This window comes from Panthera tigris, chromosome B4 (genome assembly GCF_018350195.1).
Source record: "Panthera tigris isolate Pti1 chromosome B4, P.tigris_Pti1_mat1.1, whole genome shotgun sequence".
NCBI classification, from domain to species: domain Eukaryota; kingdom Metazoa; phylum Chordata; class Mammalia; order Carnivora; family Felidae; genus Panthera; species Panthera tigris.
The window spans coordinates 14246686-14259334 of record NC_056666.1 but is presented as its reverse complement, the minus strand read 5'-3'; the positions used below and the strand labels follow the sequence as shown (position 1 = coordinate 14259334).

At 38.9% G+C, this 12649-nt stretch overlaps 1 protein-coding gene across 1 annotated transcript in view; it reads left to right on the top strand.

The window, feature by feature from the left end:
- The window catches only part of ITGA8 (integrin subunit alpha 8), a 187662-nt gene that overhangs the window by 137569 nt on the left and 37444 nt on the right, over positions 1 to 12649 (top strand). The window contains exons 23-24 of the mRNA XM_042991143.1: positions 1066 to 1146; positions 11329 to 11434. Of these exons, the coding sequence (XP_042847077.1) occupies positions 1066 to 1146; positions 11329 to 11434 (187 nt within the window). The remainder of the gene's footprint in view (positions 1 to 1065; positions 1147 to 11328; positions 11435 to 12649) is intronic.

The following is a 12649-nucleotide window of genomic DNA, read 5'->3' as shown; positions in this document are numbered from 1 at the left end:
AAATATTTTTATTATTTATTTTGGAGAGAGAGAGAGAGACAGAGTGCGAATGGGGAAGGAGCAGAGACAGAAGGAGACACAGAATCTGAAGCAGGCTCCAGGCTCTGAGCTGTCAGCACAGGGCCTGACACGGGGCTCGAACTTGAGAACTGCGAGATCATGACCTAAGCCGGGGGCGTAACCAACTGAGCCACCCAGGTGCCCCAACACATGTATTTTTCAAAAGCTAAATTTCATACGTGATTATATTTGCTTGAGAGAAAAAAAAAATCAGACTTAAAAATAATTTTGCCACTGTTCTAAGAAACATCATTAAACATTCACCTTCTATCTTGAGATTCTTGATGCCCTGGACAGCATCGATGGCCTCTCCTGATTGCGTCAGTCTGAGCTGCCAGACTTCCTGGGGTCTTGCTTCTTCCTGCCATCGTCATTGGCTATGCTTCTAATTCAGTCCCTGCCCCCCACCCTAGTCAGCCAGTGAGCATGCAGTGAATGTGCACTTATTTTAATATTACTTCAGAAATAAACCATAAGGAAGATAAATTTGCTGCCAAAACAATGTATGGTATGATGCATTCCAGAGCCAAATGCAAACGCTTTTTCCATTATGTGCTGCTCTTGGATTATTCTTGCCAGTTCTCTTCTTTATTAGCATGGAGAATCAGGAGTTCACTGTGCCGTCCTTTCCCATTTGATGGGCAATAAACATGATGCACAGAGAAGTTAAGGAATGTGTCCAAGGTAGAAGGTGGAAAATGAATTCAGCTCACTGCCTTTTTGGTTTAGCCATTGAAACAAAAAAGCATTAGCTTTCCTAGATGTCTGTTGTGTTTTCAGATAAGATGCCGCCTCATGGAAAGTTACATTATTTTTACCCATAGAAAATCTTAGCATTTCCACTTTCAGATGGTTGTGATTTCGTAGAATGGATACGCCATTGTTTTCTGAATGACTGTAGTAGTAATGTTTGTTATTCTTTTTATATATGGAATGTTTTTTATGATCATATGTTGTAACATGGCTGAGAAAATATATTGAAATCATATTGTCGCTGTGTTTTAGTTCCAACAAGGACAACCCAGACAGCAATTTTGTAAGCCTGCAAATCAACATCACTGCTGTAGCTCAAGTAGAAATAAGAGGGTAAGTAATAATCAAGATATTGTAGTAGTTATACTATAATAATGGCTTCCTGTATGTGAGCGTTATGAAAAACACTAGGAAAAACTATATGGAATTTTCCTAATGCATTAGCAATCACAATTCACTCTGGTTATAAATTTCATGCTTTTCTACCCTTCATTAGCCTTCCATTAAAAACTAGAGTAAACCCTGAATGGTAATTGACTCGAAGGATATCAACACAAGAGATCTCTTTACTCCCCAAACTGACAGTTCAGTAATCAGACTATAAAAACTAGTGACGCCAGATAAAATAGACAGACAGGTGAGACCCTGAGAGTCTCACTTCTCCAAAAATTATTTTGGAAATATAATGAAAACCTAGCCTCACCATACCACATCTTGAGTTTAACAAATGGCCAGCTCGTAGATGTGAGGGTTGATGGGATCTCCGTCTTATATCTTTTTCCTTTTGTCCTATTCCTTGAAAAAGGTACCAATAAGCAATCAGTTGAGAGATGAGAGGAAAGTGGTCAAGTAAAAGGCTTAGAAGAACTACCATCTTGGGAAATCATGCCTGGGGGATGAAAAGACATTAGAAATGGAGGGCATAGAGTTCTTATCTTACACAAATGTGGACCTCATTGATTTCATTGTAATTCTTATTCCTTCAGGACAAACTAGGACTTGGTATTCTGGGCCGAACTGTCTTTGGGGCTCCAGCAATCCCAGTTCCCTTATCCTTTTCATAGTCCTGAGTGGTTCCCACGTCTCCATGTTGGCAGCTAGGGCCACTGCATTCAGAGCCCTTGTCTCCAGGATACTGCAGCCTCTGGCTGCCCTCTGTGAGGGTGAGGGAGGTGGGGAGGTGGAGCTCTGCCTGTCCTCCTGGGACCAGTGAGGTGCCACTTAGTGGATTAGAACAGAATAATACCTAACATGGATTGATCCTTCCATGTGCTACCCCAACCCATTGGCACCTCTTAATGTGGACCAGTATCCTTGCTGTACAGGTGAGGGAATTTTGGGGTTGAAGGCTACCCAGCTAGGAAGTGGGGAGGTACCATGGAAGTACAGGCAGCCTGCCTCCAGGTGCATATTTATAAATGATCATGCCGTGCAGCCTATGAGAGAGTTCTTTGAACCTTAGCTATGCAAAATCTTGTTTGTTTATGCTTCTGTGATTTTTTTCATTCAAATGAGTGTTTTGACATTCACCCACTCTAGGGAAGGTGCCTATAGTTCATTCATTTTAATTGCAGTAGGGTTTAACATTGTAAAGCAACACGATACTTGCTCATCCATTCCACTCTTGATGAACACTGGGGCTTTTCTTTTTCCTTGGTTACAGACTTTCTTGTGCATACCTCATGGTACACATGTAGAAGGAGGTGGGAAGGGTACCTGCTTAGAGGTAGAATTTCAGGATCAGACAATGTACACTAACTTTACTAAATAGTACCAAACTTGGGGCGCCTGGGTGGCTCAGTCGGTCGAGCGTCCAACTTCGGCTCAGGTCATGATCTCGCAGTCTGTGAGTTCGAGCCCCGCGTTGGGCTCTGCGCTGACAGCTCAGAGCCTGGAGCCTGCTTCGGATTCTGTGTCTCCCTCTCTCTCTGCCCCTCCCCCCCCCCATGCTCTGTCTCTCTCTCTCTGTCAAAAATAAATAAACATTAAAAAAATTTTTTTTAAATAGTACCAAACTTTTTCAAAATAATTATACCAAGTTATCATTCAAAGAACTCTCCACTTTGTTAACTAAACTCACAGAATGGTGGAGTTTTTCATTTTGATGGATAAGAAATACTATCTAACTGAAGGTTCAATTTGCTGTTCCCCGATTCCTAAATGAGACCAAGTAGCATTTTCATGCATTTGCTGACTCCATTCTTCCCAAATTGGGTAATTTCTGTTCATTTTTAAAGACACATTTCTACTAAGAGACTTTTTTTCATATTCATAGGAACTCTTTTCTATTTTTTTAATTTTTATTTTTAATATTCATTTATTTTTGAGAGACAGAGAACGTGAGTGGTGGAGTTGCAGAGAGCGAGAAGCGGACAGAAGATCCGAAGCGGGCTCTGTGCCGACAGGCTCTGAGCCCGAAGCAGGCTCTGAGCTGATGCAGGGCTCAGACTCACAAGCTGTGATATTACGACCTGACCTGAAATCAGATGCTTAACCAACTGAGCCACGAGGCAGCCCTCTTTCCTATTCTAGAGTTGAAACACTAATCCTTTATCAGCTACGGAGGTTGCAAATATCTTTTCAGTTTATGGGGTTTATCTTTTTTTAAGTCAGGTTTATTGAGGTATAAATTATATAAAGTAAAAGTCACCCTTTTTTTTTTTTTAGATGTTCAGTTTGAAGCATTAAGACACCACAAGGACGTTCAATGTAAAACAGTTCTGTCACCCCACATAGCTTCTCATGCACCTTTGTAGTTGACCCAGCCCTCACTCCCAGGCTCTGGAAACCTTGATCTATCTTCTGTCACTGTCTTTCCAGAAAAATAATATAAATCTACTCCTACAGAATGTAGCCTTTTGAATCTGGCTTCTTTCACTTAGCATAATGCATTTGAAAAAAACACCCATGTTCCTACATGTATCAGTGGTCTGTTTCTTTTTATTGCTGAGAAGTATTCCACTATACAGAAGTCCCGTGAAATGTTCATCCGTCCACAGGTTGGTGAACATTTGGGTTGTTTCCAAGTTTGGGGCTATAAATAATAAGCCTGCTAGAGGCATTCACATACAGGTCTTTGTTGGGGTATTTGTTTTCACAAATGGAGTGGAGTTGTATGGCAAAGGTATGGTTAACTTTACAAGAAACTGCCAACCTGTGTTTCAAAGTGGCTGTGCCATTTTCATTTGACGTCCCCCCCCCCCTCCGGCAGATGGGAGTTCCAGCTGTGCCGTGGGCTTGTAGGCAATGTGCTTGAGGTTTGGTTTTTTTTTCGTTAGTTTTTATCCATTGTAATAAGTATGTGAGAAGAATCTCATGGAGTTTTAATTAGCATTTTCTAATGACTGGTGATATTGAGCATCTGTTCACAACTCATTTGCCAGTAGGGTTCTCTTTGAAGTGCCTTTTACAATTCTGCCCGGGGTGCCTGGGTGATTCAGTCAGTTGAGCATCTGGCTCTTGATTTTGGCTCAGGTCATGATCTCACAGGCTCTCTGGCAACACAGAGCCTGCTTGGGATTCTCTCTCTCTCTCCCCCGCTCTCTGTCCCTTCCCCCAGTCACGTTCTGTCTCTCTCAAAATAAATATAAATTTATAAATAAACATTAAGAATACCAACCTTATAATTTAAAAAATAATAATTTTTAAAAATAAATAAAATTTTGCCCATTTATTATTGTCTATCATTATCAAGCTGTAAAAGTTCCTTATATATTCTGCATGCAAAATCATCTATCGGATATGTGTCCTGCAAATATTTTCTTACTGAAATATTTCTTTCAGTTTATGGTTTGGCTTGTCATTTTCTTAACAGTGATGTTCAAAAAGCAAAAATTTTTAGTTTGTATGAAATTCGACTTCAAATATTTTATAGTTTGCCCTCTTTCTGTCCTTTGTAAAAAAAAAAAATCTTTGCTTTCTGCAGAGTCACAAGATTTTCTATTGTTTTCTTCTACAAGTTTTGCAATTTTACATTTTGGTCTATGATTAAATTATTTTTTAATCTGATCTGAGGTAAGGTCCAAGGCTCACTTTGGTATAAGAATATCCAATTGTTGCTATGCTATTGGTTGTCAGACCATCCTTCCCCCATTGAATTGCTTGACACCTTTGTCTATCTGTGAAGCTGTTTCCAGACCTCCCATTCTGTTCCATTGATCTACATGTATAATAAGTCTTGAAATGCAAGCAATGTATCCTGAGATCTCATAAAGTCACTTACAAATTCTAGTAGCTTTATTGTTTGTTGGTTTCCTAGAATTTTCTATAACATTCCTATGTCATCTGTGAATACAAAGTTTTATTTTTTATCCTGACTAATCTCATCTGTATGTGCAAAAGTTTAGCTAACTCCAAAGTTCAAGGCAATAGTACCCACAAGAGATTACCCTTACTTCTTTAAAAAAAATTTTTTTTAATGTTTATTTTTGAGAGAGAGAGAAAGAGAGAGAGAGACTAACCGCAAGTGGGGGAGGGGCAGAGAGGGAGACACAGAATCTGAAGCAGGCTCTAGGCTCTGAGCTGTCAGCACAGAGCCCGACGCGGGGCTCGAACCCACGCACTGTGAGATCACGACCTGAGCCGAAGTCGGCGCTCAACCGACTGAGCCACACAGGTGCCCCAAGAGATTACCCTTATGTCTGACACCAATTGCAGATTTGAGTGGTTCCCCAAACCCCCCTCAGATTTGATAATCCACATAGAAGAACTCACAGAACTCACTGAAAGGTATTATACTCATGGGCTCAGTTCATTACAGGGAAAAGATAAAAATTAAAATTAGCCAAGGGAAGACGTGTATAAGTTGGAGCCTGGGGACAGTACCACCAGACACAAGGCTTCTGTTGTTATCCTCCAAGGAGTCAGGACATGTCACTTTCCTCGTATGGGTATATAACAGTATATATGGAGTATCCCCAACCCAGGATCCAACTGTGATCCCCAATCACAGTTTTTATTGCCTATGTAGGCATGACCGATTCATTGACCACTTAATTGATCTCAGTCTCCAGGTTGTCTGATATGATGTGATCAAGCTCCCACCCTGAATCACACTGTTGGTCTTTCTGATGTGGGCAGCTCTCACTCTAAATCACAGTTAGAATATCCAGTGGGACCCAAGACCCCCAAGAAAACAAAGATAATTCTTCCTCTCAGGCATAAAATTTCTAGAGCTTAGATTTTACCTCTCAGAAGCTGAGGCCAAAGGCCACACCAGTTTGGGGGAAAGGTTAAGTTGTTTACTACGTAGTTATGCCTTTTATTTCTTTTTCTTCTCATACTGCACAGTCTAGGAGTATCAAGGCAGGATCAAATAGACATGGTGCAAAAAGGCATCTCTGCCTTGTTTTTAGATCCTACCTTGATCTTAAGGGGAAACATTCGGTTTGTCTTTCAAGGAAGTTGTCTGTTTCAGCTAAGTTGTTACATGCATGGCTCATGATGATCTCTCATTTGCCCTTTAATGTATGTAGGACCTCATCATTCCCCATATTGGCAATTTGTATCTTTTACTCCCCCGCTTCCCCCCCCCCCCCCCCCCCGCCACCAGTCACTCTAACGAGAGTTTAAAGACCTTTCCAAAGAGCCAGATTTTTGGTTTCATTTTGGTTTCATATTTTTTCTTTCTTTTTTTTTACCCTCTCTTTTAATTTGTTTGTTTGTTTGTTTGTTTTCTATTCCATTGGCCCTTGCTTTTGTTATTATTATTTCCTTCCTTCTGCTCACTTTGGGTTCGATTTTCTCTTTTTTTCTGGTTCCTCTATGTAGAAATTAAATCATTGACTGGAGACCTCTCTTCTTTTCTTACATAAGCATTTAGTGCTGTAAATTTTCCTCTAAGAATTGCTGGAGCACATACCAAAATGTGAATATGTTGGGTTTTCAGTCACAGCGTTTGTAATTTCCTTTGTGATTTCTTCCTCAATTCATGAGTTGACTCACAGGAAATGAGTTTGATTTATAGATAATTGGAGCTAATCCAGATGTTTCATTTTTGTGCATTTCTTATTTAACTCCCCTGTCTGAGAAAAACACTAAAGAAAATCAGAGAAGAAATAAGCATTTTTGTACTATCTTATTTTGACATATTTTTAACATTTATACCTTAGAATACATGAAATGTTGTCTACTTCATTAAGCTTAGTTTTTCTTTGTTTTGCTAACCAAAAATAAATTGAAACTTTTTAAATTCCAAAACAAATTTTAAATTGGGATCTATTTTTATTCCATAAGACATAACTCAGTCCAAGGCGGCACAGTGTGTAAAATAACTGTATTTATTCTTATATATCCAATTTGTAAGACAAATATTTACAAGTGCATTTCTGCCATCATTTATGATGACACCAATGTTTCTAAGTTTAAAAAGAAGGACATTTTCTATTCACTTTACCAATGTTCAAAGCAGGTCATTAGAATTGGATTTCTCATCTGGGTGCAGGTTTTTTAATCACTAGATAAATGTCCAGCATTTGACCACAGTTTATTCTCTAACATAGTGTTAAAGTTCTTTTTAACCATTTTGCAAAATAAAACTCTTTATTCCAAATACTCAGCAAAAATATTAGCTCCAGTGTTTAATTCTTCAGGGAACAGACAGCTGCTGTGTTGAAAATCTTCCACACTCACTCTCCAGAAAAATCTTTTTTTTTTTTTTTGCCAGTTGGTTTATTCCAATATATTTTATCATCCACTATCTCTAGCAGTTCTTATTTCATTTTTATAATTTTAAAAATAAACTCAAATGGATTGATTTCTTTTAATGGGGAAAAATACTGAGAATTGTTCTAGTGATTTTTATTTTTTTATAATTTGTTTTAATGTTTATTTATTTTTGAGAGAGAGAGAGAGAGACAGAGCATGAGCAGGGGAGGAGCAGAGAGAGAGGGAGACACAGAATCCCAAACAGGCTCCAGTCTCTGAGCTGTCAGCACAGAACCTGACACAGGGCTCGAACCCACAAACCGTGAGATCATGACCTGAGCCGAAGCCGGACGCTCAACCAACTGAGCCACCCAGGCGCCCCATGTTCTACTGATTTTAAAGCCAGATGGTGTCAACACTGTCTTTCAGCAGATTTACATGTCATTTGTTGGGACAAAGGATTAATTTAGCATTGAAGTCTGTAAGAAGTAAATCTGGCCACAAGAGGCAGCACCACATGTACTGAGCTCACAACGAGTAATAAAATCATGTCCTTTGTAATATAATCAGGATTGAGTGGGTTTGATTAAGGGACACTGCCATCATGAACAACCATGGTCTGTATGGACACTGGCCATCACGGTGAGAGCCACTGTTGTTCCACACAATAAATAGTAGTCTGCTATTTAGGACTAATAGTGTTTGAAAATAGGATTACGAAAATAGGGTCCCTACCATACTACCGCAGCATCAGATTTGAACATCCAATAGCATATAGACTTTAACTTATCAAAAACCTAATTCCTTGCTTCCCTAATCCCTTCCTAATGTCTAGTATTCCCATTGGTGCCCCACTCTTCATATTACTGGTGCATCTCCATGGAACAGTGGTCTGTCCTCCATCTTAGAATGTGAGCACTATTCAGTAAGGGCTGTTTGGGCTGTTTATCCTAGGCTAATAGTTGATTACACTCTTTCTTCCTTCTTAAAAAAAAATAATAATTTTGGAAACCAGGAATAACCTTTCACTTATTTATTTGGAATCTTTAGAGAGTCACTGTTTTTGCCATGGCTTCCCCAGATTTGAAAAAGTCTCAGGGGCACCTGGGTGGCTTAGTCAGTTAAGTGTCTGACTTCAGCTCAGCTCATGATATAATGGCTCGTAGGTTCAAGCCCCACATCGGGCTCTGTGCTGACTGCTCAGAGCGTGGAGCCTGCTTTGGATTCCATGTCTCTGTCTGTCTCTGCCCCTTCCCTGCTCATGCTCTGTCTTTGTCTCTCTCTGTCTCTCAAAAATAAATAAACACTAAAAAAAAATTTTTTTAAAGAAAAGAAAAAGTCTTAGAGGGTAGATAACTGAATTTTGTGAGCCATACCTTTTGAATGATTTTGCCATGCCCTATAATAGATTATTTGTTTCCTTACAGATTTCTATTTGATTTTGTTACAGAAATGGGGCAGGAAGTTTAAGTTGTCCTTGCTAAAATCACTGCTGCTTTAGTGGCCCCTGTTGGTGCATTAACACAGTTGACCTCTTAACAACACAAGAGTTAGAAGCACCAACCCCCTGCACATGTAACTTTTGACTCCTCCAAAACTGAACTACTGTTGACAGTAAGCCTTACTGATAACTTAAGCAGTTGATTAACACATATTTTGTATATGCGTTATATACTGTATGTTAATAATAAAGTAGACTAGAGGGGAAAAAAGTCAAGAAAATCATAAGGAAGAGAAAAAAAAAAACATTTACAGTACTGTATCTTATATATGGAAAAAATCTGCATATAAATGGACCCTCACGGTCCAAATCTGTGTTTTTCAAGGGTCAACCATATATTGGAAGTAAAACGGATGGTTCTGAGTAAACCTGAGCTCTAGTCTTCACCTGCAACTAACCTCTACTTTTCTGAACACGTTTTCCTTTCATGTATAAAATGAGGGGTTTTGAACACATCGCCTCCATAGCACCTGTCAAGTTCTAAGTATTTATGATTCTGTGATACTGGAGCATTTATGACCAGTCTTACAGGATTGATGACCATAAGAACACAATCTTTCAGAAAAAAATTTTCATACTTGTTCTATACGTGTCCTATACTTGCTCTCTATGCCAAAAACAAAAACAAAACAAAACAAAAAAAAGTTTTCCCTAGAGCCTCACAATGGATGTGGAGCATGGGGTCAGCTCTCTGTGGCCTTTGCTAAGAGCAAAGAAAAGTTTTGGATGGTTAGGTTGTGAAAACTCCATGGGAAAGCAAGCCCAAACTCTCTGGGCTTCACTCAAGTGAAAGTAACCTTCTGTGTTCTGTACTCTTCTCGTCGCCAAGTTCCCAGAGTTTGGTCTGAACATGAATTAATCAAATCAAGTCAGAAGGGGGAGTATCACATATCAACAAAGCAATACAAGGGTAGGCAACATTGAGGTACCAGCCCCTCAAGGCTGTGCCCTGCACTTTTTGTTAAATAGTTGCCCATTAAGGATGAAAGCAAAGCGTTGTATAATTTAGTAGAATTTCTGTGGGTTGTCAGTTGAAAAAATATACTTACTTCTTCCACTCACCCCCAGAAGACAATGCAGCCAAATTAACTTTGACCAAGAGCATTTGAGTTGTTTTCCAATCATTTGTGGTATACAACCCGAAGAGTTTATCATAATTTTCCAGATGAGGAAATAGGGACACACAGAAATTAAGTTACTTGCCCTTGGGTCAGTATTTAGCCCAGTAAATTTTGCTTTCTGCTTTAGAAAGAGATTACTCAGAGGGGAAAATAAAGATAGCTGTTTGAAGTTGCTAGAGGCTGTGTTAAGTACTAATGCCTTTGAAAGGGCATTTAAGACATCTGATTGCCAAAAGAGGGATTTTCTGTTCGAGTTGCTTTTAACTAAAGGTCTAGGAATTCTTTTAAACATACTTTACCTAAAAATTGCTAAAAAAAAAAAAAAATTGTTCTTTTGGGAATTCACCTTTTTAAGCTTATATAAAAATAACAATTTGGTTTGTAACCAGCTTTTACTGTAGAATAATGCCCAGGTACTGTACTGTATTCACCCGGTGCTCTCTTTCTAAGTGTAAATGGCAGGCAAGAAATATCCATGTATCAAGTTAATATCCTACTTACATGATTAAATCATGTGATTCTCTGTCTCTTACCCTTAACTTATCTAGAAGACAACTCTAGAACTCCATCAGGCTTTATTTTGGCTCTGGGCCTAGCCTTGGGGAAAGCCCAAGAAATCTCAGAAGGAGGATTATACAAGTGGCTGCTTTTCTCCTCTGAAGTATTTAATTAAAAACTACATTTCTTCACAACTCATTATTTAACACACCACACGGTATTCTAGATTTTTATCCACAAAAAAAAAGTCCCAGTTCTTGGTATGGCTTGAAGCAGGGATTTATATCCTGTATACACACACACACACACACACACACACACACACACTCATACACTTGCACAGGACCTATAGGTAGCTTTATACATTTATATGTGTGTATGTTTAATTACCCATCTCAACTCAGGAATGCTCTCCACTCTGCCCCCTAGTGCCCAAGAGATGAGATACTATAAAATAGTCCACCTGTGAGCTAGAGACTAGGAATTAAGAGCCTTCGGAAGATGTTTTAGATGCTTTACGGTTCCTTTAGCTGTTTTGCTAGACATCACTTTCCATACTTTTTTTCCTTATAGACAATTAAGTCTATAGTTCAAACAGTCTATAAGTCTATATAGACTATAAGTCTATAGTTCAATAGTTCAAATAAATTGAGGGCCACTTCGTCCAGTTGCTGTTCTTATACCGTCCACTAGTGAAGCCTTCTTCACCTGTGTCATCAGCAGCAATTAACAAAACGCTCCATGTTTCAGAGTGTCGCACCCTCCGCAGATCGTTCTGCCCGTTCCTAACTGGGAACCAGAAGAGGAGCTCCACAAAGAGGAGGGAGTTGGACCAGTGGTGGAACATATTTATGAGGTAGCTTTCGTCTATCTTAAAGCTGTGTTGGGAGTGTTCTCTTACACTCTTTACCAATAAACTCTTAGTAACATTTTGAAAGACACCGATCCAAGATCTGAGCTTTATATGCTGCTATCATATTGGAGCGGGGGACTGTATGAGTCGCTTGCTTTTTAGTGGTAAGAGCCGTTATGTAGTGAGACTATTTTATCTTGTTACTGTTCTCTTTTTATTATAGATTTTTTTAAATGTTTTTATTTTTGAGAGAGAGAGAGAGAGAGAGAGAATGAGCAGGGGAGGGCAGAGAGAAAGGGAGACACAATCTGAGGTAGACTCCAGGCGCTGAGCCTGATGTGGGGCTTGAACCCAAGCACCACCAGATCATGACCTGAGCCAAAGCCAGATGCTTAACCGACAGGGCCACCCAGGCGCCCCTACTGTTCTCTTTTAAATGTTCCTTAATTCCTCTTCTTTTAATGTTTGGACAGCCTAAGCATCAAAATGATTAGCTTCCTAAACTGTATTTGCCTCTTCCTACATTTTCAAATGTAGAAACATTTAAAACCTACCCACCTCTTAAACTGAAAGTCACCAACCAGAAGGTACCAGACAGAGAAAATTTTATGGATTATTCACTATTGTACAAAAAAAAAAAAAAAAAAAATATATATATATATATATATATATATATATATATAACTTATAACCATATATATATATATAACTTATAACCATATATATATAACTTATAACCATATATATATATATAACTTACAACCATATATACATATAACTTATAACCATATATATATAACTTATAACTATATATATATATATATATATATATATATATAAAACTTATTCTGAGATTTGAAATAGTCATCAATTAGAAAAATATTTTCCAGAAGGAAACCAGCAGCTCATGAAAAAGCCCTGATGATCTTTTTCTACTTCAAGTGTTAAATTGTGAATAGGGAATAACTGTGTTGACACATCATCTGAAACATATAAATTTCTTAGGGGAGTCTGGGTGGCTCAGTCAGTTAAGCGACCTGACTTCAGCTCAGGTCATGATCTTTCAGTCTGTGAGTTCGAGCCCCGCGTCGGGCTCTGTGCTGACGCCTCAGAGCCTGGAGCCTGCTTCAGATTCTGTGTCTCCCTCTCTCTCTGCCCCTTGCCTGCTCACGATCTGTCTCTGTCTCTCAAAAATAAATAAACATCACAAAAATTACT